This window comes from Nuphar pumila, chromosome 17, assembly GCF_984573655.1.
Source record: "Nuphar pumila chromosome 17, dmNupPumi1.hap1.1, whole genome shotgun sequence".
Classification (NCBI taxonomy): Eukaryota; Viridiplantae; Streptophyta; class Magnoliopsida; order Nymphaeales; family Nymphaeaceae; genus Nuphar; species Nuphar pumila.
In genome coordinates, this window is record NC_143265.1 from 6,008,648 (window position 1) to 6,014,346 (window position 5,699).

General features: G+C 45.1%; 1 protein-coding gene across 1 annotated transcript; it reads right to left on the reverse strand.

Annotated features, from left to right (window-relative positions):
• Nucleotides 1–4,422: 4,422 nt before the first annotated feature.
• LOC149811449 (uncharacterized) lies at nucleotides 4,423–5,260 on the reverse strand. The gene has a single exon (XM_089993883.1). It carries the CDS (start codon nucleotides 5,258–5,260, stop codon nucleotides 4,565–4,567), a length of 696 nt encoding a protein of 231 aa, XP_089850009.1. The 3' UTR covers nucleotides 4,423–4,564.
• Nucleotides 5,261–5,699: the final 439 nt, after the last annotated feature.

Consider the following 5,699-nt stretch of genomic DNA (forward strand, 5'->3'; position numbering starts at 1 on the left):
AAACACATTTGAACAATCATATTCGTGAAAAACATAGAAAAGAACCATTCAAAACCCCCATAGAGTATAATAGGTATGGATCGGTATAGGCAGCTACCCTCTTCTCATATATATAGAGAACTGAACATATTAGGCCCCATTTGTCGTTCTTCCCCATTCTGGCCCATACTTTTGAAGTATCTTATGATAGATCTGAACCGTTAGATGTGTTTAACATGCTCAATTTAGTGGGAATCGACTCTTTGATCATTGTTTTTTGATGAAAAAACATGTAATGAGCCAGAAAAAACTAATACCTTCGTTGCCAAGGATTTCTGATCACCAGAAAAACATATATACAAGTCAGATTCTAGTGATCCAAAAGCCGGTTCCCACCAAACAAAACCTATGGATCACATCTATGGTGTTAGATGTGAGAAAAAATACCAAAACTGCAATTTTGAGGTTGCAGGCAGAATCAGAGCATTACTTATATATATATATATATATATATATATATATATATATATATATATATATATATATATATATATATATATATAAAGAGAGAGAGAAATGTAGATTAAAAGACTTGGGCTCCTAAATTGTATTATAATTTTAACCCCACTTGGGTTTTACTTTCCAAGGGGCAGACCTATTAAGTGACCCGGTTCTTGGCGAGGGTCATAAAAAAATGGCAGACACCACCAAGACAGAACATAGAGAAAGGGACAAAGGCAAAGTTGGATGTAAAGTCCAAAAAAGAACGAATCTGAAAGTGTGATAACTGGAATGTGGCTGGGTGGACAACAACTTTTGCAGAAATTCTAATAATGCAACAAAAGTAGCACCGAACCCAGCCTGGCCAAGACTGAAATTACAAGGAAAACAACTGTGGAGAAGATGTCTATGTGAAAAATGATCAAGGTCTCACTGCCTCAATAGATGCCTCTTGCTTTAGGGTCTGATCAATGGTATTACCCCAAATTGGTTCACTTAAAAAACCAAAAAGAGGATGAGGGGTGGGGGCCGGGGTTCCACTTGTCTGGTAGGAGCAGCTAGTGCACGTCACCTTGTGTTGGGATGTTGCAAGTTCAATCCCAATGGTATCGTTGTATAACTGGTAAGGGTCTGCCTAACCCCAGCTTGCCTTTGAAAAAAAAAGAGAGAAAAAGAAAAAGAATAAAAACCCTTATCAAAGCACTAAATTACATAGCTTTTCAATTTTTTTTAATGGTGGTGCAAAACCTAGGCAGATGAGGTGCAATCACATTTTCACACTTGTGTGCTGCTGTACCTGATCCGCCCTCCATCTTCTGTTGGGCCCCACAACTGACATGCTGTATCCCAGAGGTGGAGGGTGGTCAGCTGCAGCGGCACACTCAAAGTCACCTAGTCTGCCCTCCATCTTCTGTTGGGCCTCACAACTGATGACATGCTGTATCCCAAAGGTGGAGAGTGGTCAGCTGCAGTGGCACACTCAAAGTGCGCAATGCGAATTCCCTTAGTCTGCCCTCCATCTTCTATTGGGCCCCACAATATCCCAGAGGTGGAGGGTGGTCAGCTGCAGTGGCACACTCAAAGTGGGCAATGTGATTGCACTTAGTCCGCCCTCCATCTTCTGTTGGGCCCCACAACTGCTGTATTTCAAAGGTAGAGGGTGGTCAGCTGCAGCGGCACATGCAAAGTGTGCAATGTGATTGCACCTAGTCCGCCCTCCATCTTTTGTTGGGACTCAGAACTGACATGCTGTATCCCAGAGGTGAAGGGTGGTCAGCTGCAGCAGTACACTCACCTAGTCCGCCCTCCATCTTTTGTTGGGACTCAGAACTGACATGCTGTATCCCAGAGGTGAAGGGTGGTCAGCTGCAGCAGTACACTCACCTAGTTCGCCCTCCATCTTCTGTTGGGCCCCACAACTGACATGCTGTATCCCAGAGGTGGAGGGTGGACAGCTCCAGCAGCACATGCAAAGTGCACAATGTGATTGCACCTAGTCCGCCCTCCATCTTTTGTTGGGTCCCAGAACTGACATGCTGTATCGCAGAGGTGAAGGGTGGTCAGCTGCAGCAGCACACTCAAAAGTGCGCAATGTGATTGCACCTAGTTTGCCCTCCATCTTTTATTGGGCCCCACAACTAACATGCTATATTCCAGAGGTGGAGGGTGGTCCGCTGCAGCGGGACACTCAAAGTGTGAAATGTGATTGTACCTAGTCTGCGCTCTGCAAAACCTTGTTTATAGACATTTTCTCTTAGTTACCAAAGAAAGAAGTGGGGTTGAAAAGTGATGTGCTGTTTAAGAAATGCCTGGAAACGTGAAGCATAAGGGGGAGCGAAAACCAAACTTGAATCTATTTAAAAAAAATGTGGTTGACACTTACTTTTTTTATTTAAAGTAACTTTTTTAACATTGGAAAGACACTTTGGATATCAATGAAGTTTATTTCCATAACAGGAGAATCATTTTCTAGAAGCAAGCTTCGCGTAAATCTTTCAGCCCAGGAAAGAAGTACATAGTTTCACACTTTTGAAGCGCGCTTATTAAGAAACACACATCTGAGGATTTAAAAAGCTTCGGGTAAGTTTTTCGCCTTTAATCTATATTTTTTTTTTTACAATTGAAAATCATCTCGAAAGGGATTTGGAGTAGTGGGATGGGACCTAGGCCACTAGGCAGGCATCTAGGTTCAAAAGCCATGGGTGTCACTGCTGCCCGGACCAATGTTGTTAGCATTGGTACCGGCCCTCTATTGTTTGGCCAATGATTCAGGTGAATCGGCCGATACCGATACTCAAGTGAATCTTTCTGAATCGGCCAAAAAAATTATTACATGTCATGTTAGCTATTAAAATACTATTTAAAATATTTTAAAATATTTTTTATATTTATAAAATATTTTTTATATTTATTAAAAAATAACTGATTTAAGGGTGATGCAGCCTATATGATCCACGTCAGGCCAAGACAATGATCCTAAGTATGACAAGCAGAGCCAGCGCGGCTAGGTATATGATCCAGAAAGGGGTTTTTTTTGTCCTAAAAGGTGTAATGGACATAGTTGCTTTTTCACGTCACACCAAAAGGTTAGGGACGTAGAGAAGGATATATCATCTCCAAACTTAAGGCCCCACCCTTTACCATTATGGCATGGTGTTGCAGATGAGCTTGTGAAGGTATGGGGCAGGCAATGTTAAAAGCCTTTAGTAGATAGGGACGTGTCTGAAATCATAGAACAAACACTATGGATTGTATTGAATGATAGTTACGAGCATCGTACCAAAATCCTATCTAGTATATATCTTCCCCTGCTTATGAATGAATGGGTCTAAGAAGGTAGTGTTCGTTCTGACCCTGATCGGACTCACTTATTGTTGGGTTCACAACAGGTCCAATTCATATCAATTGCCAGATGTGCATGAGGTTTTTGGCATGTAACTTGATAATGCTGCCATGTTTGGATCCTGATCAACATTGAGGATTCAATTTGGATTTTTAAGGACTTGAGTCAAGGAAACCTAATCAATTAAAACTTCTTATAAAATCTGCACTCGCAAAAATTTGGATGGGTTCAACCATGGGTTATGTTGGTGGAGAAAAATGAGAGCAGAACCCTCCTGATCTTTAACCAACTGGGGCTCCGGCGTGGTTGGTAGGAGCTCTCGGCACACGTCTCCTTGTGGTGGGACATTGTAGGTTCAAAATCCAGTAGTACAGTTGAATACCTGGTGGGGGTTTGCCTAACCCCAGCTTGCCTTTCAAAAACAAAAAAAACTGATCTTTATAAGTTAAATGGTGTCCAAAACAAAAGACCCATCAGCACGATTCCAGGTTCTCGATCACGCAACCCTGCGATCAGTAACGCCATTATTCGATTTGGTGTCTGCAGGAAATGTGAATATTCGAATTTGGCAGAAATGCGGTCAACTGGGTCGGATCCGAGTCTGATAATAGGGTTGGATCTTGACGAGACATGAACCATGGACAACAACAAAAAAAAAAAAACTTTTCTAGGGGCATAAAGGTCATATAAACAGAAGAGGAGGGCACCAAACGACCACTTTAGCCACGGAACCAGCGAAAAGTGGGAAAAAAACAAGAAAACAAAGAAGAAGGTGAGAAATGGATTTCCCACTTCTATTTTCTAAACAACGTGAACATCACTAATAATTCAATCAAAAAAAAGTTTAAAAAAATAACAAAAACACCACTAAAACCCTACCAAAGTCCCAACCAAACTCCAAATCACGACCACCATTTTAAACCCAACAGAATGATTAATTAACTATTTAACTCCAACAAAAAAATATACATATCCCTCATTTCCTACACCAAGCAAAATGGAGAAAGGTATTTTCATTTGGTGCAGAAAGAGTAGAAAAAATCTAAAACCCTAATCGCCGGAAAAACAAGAGAGAGAGAGATTCCGGCTAGAGGGTCCCAGAAAACGGCGTGAAACCCGCCGGGGGTATATTCATATTTTTTCCGCCATAATTTATACATTAAACAAAAAAGGAAAGAGCAAGAAGAAAGAAAAAGCGGAAGTACGAAAAATATCCGTACCATGCGGGAACAAGGCCGGACGTCAAACCGTCCACAAACGCGAAGCGAAGAACCCCATCACGTCCGGAACAAGCTGCCTCACCAAGCTCCGTCCGGTCGCCGGAGCGGCGACCCTCTGACCATCTCCTGCATCCTCCTCCGCATTCTCCCCTCCGTCTCCGGCTCCCTCCTCCTCAACCTCCTCACACTGCTCAGAATCCACATCCCGCTCCATCGCGGCCTCGTCCACCACCGCCGGAGAGACATCTCCCTCAGGCTCCGCAGGCGGAGGTCCGTCGGAGCCGGGCTGCGACCAGAACGGGCGGTTCCTGCCGGAGAGCCGCCGTCCCCTGGGCTTCCGGCCGGGCCGTGCCTCGGGGGCAGCGGCGAGGTGCTCCTCGAATGCGTCGATGACGTCGTGGATGAGCTCGCGGTTGGGGGAGGCGTCCCAGCGGATCCAGAAGCTGGTGTAGCATTCGAAGCAGCCGCAGTCGAAGGCCGGCCGGTGGAGGTGATGGCTCCGTCGGCACCTCCGCCTCTTCTCCTGCTCCTCCAGCACCACCAGCGCCCGGGCGATCAGGTAGGCGAGCACCTCGCGGTCCTCCACCACGAGGGCGGTGGTCAGCGCCAGGATGGCCGCCGGCAGCACCTTCAGCACCGAGAAGGCGTCCGGCGATGAGTGGGGGAGGGAGGGGGAAGGGTGGACCTTGCCCTTCGTCTTCGGGTACAGGTTCTTCATCTTCGTGGCGGCGCTCCGCTCCTCAGCGGCAGCGATGGGTGGCGCAACACAACAGAGAGAGAGAGTTATCCGAAGAATGATGAAGCTAGGGCAATCGCCGTCCGGAAATCAGAGTGAGTAGTTTTTATTTTTCTTCCTTGTTTTCGTGTTTTTATAATGTGGGTTGAGAGAGACATTTGAAGGGGTTTTGGCGAACTCAGGTGGGTTTTTGAGTATTAGGCGGTCGGAACTGGAAGACCGGGAGGAGACCGGCTATTGCCGGTAGGGCATGCGGGATGTAACTTGGGGTTGCATGATGAGGCAGTACTTAACCGTTCGAACAAGTTCAATCTTTCTTTCTTTTTTATTTTCTTCGTAATTACGGAAGTGAGTCTTTCTTTTTAAGAAAATAACGGACTTACCCTTCCGAGGGCCTCTCACTTACGGGTGTCAACGGGTC

Excerpts from the sequence above, each read along its gene's own strand:
- LOC149811449 (XM_089993883.1), bottom strand. The coding sequence starts at position 5,260 with ATGAAGAACCTGTACCCGAAGACGAAGGGCAAGGTCCACCCTTCCCCC.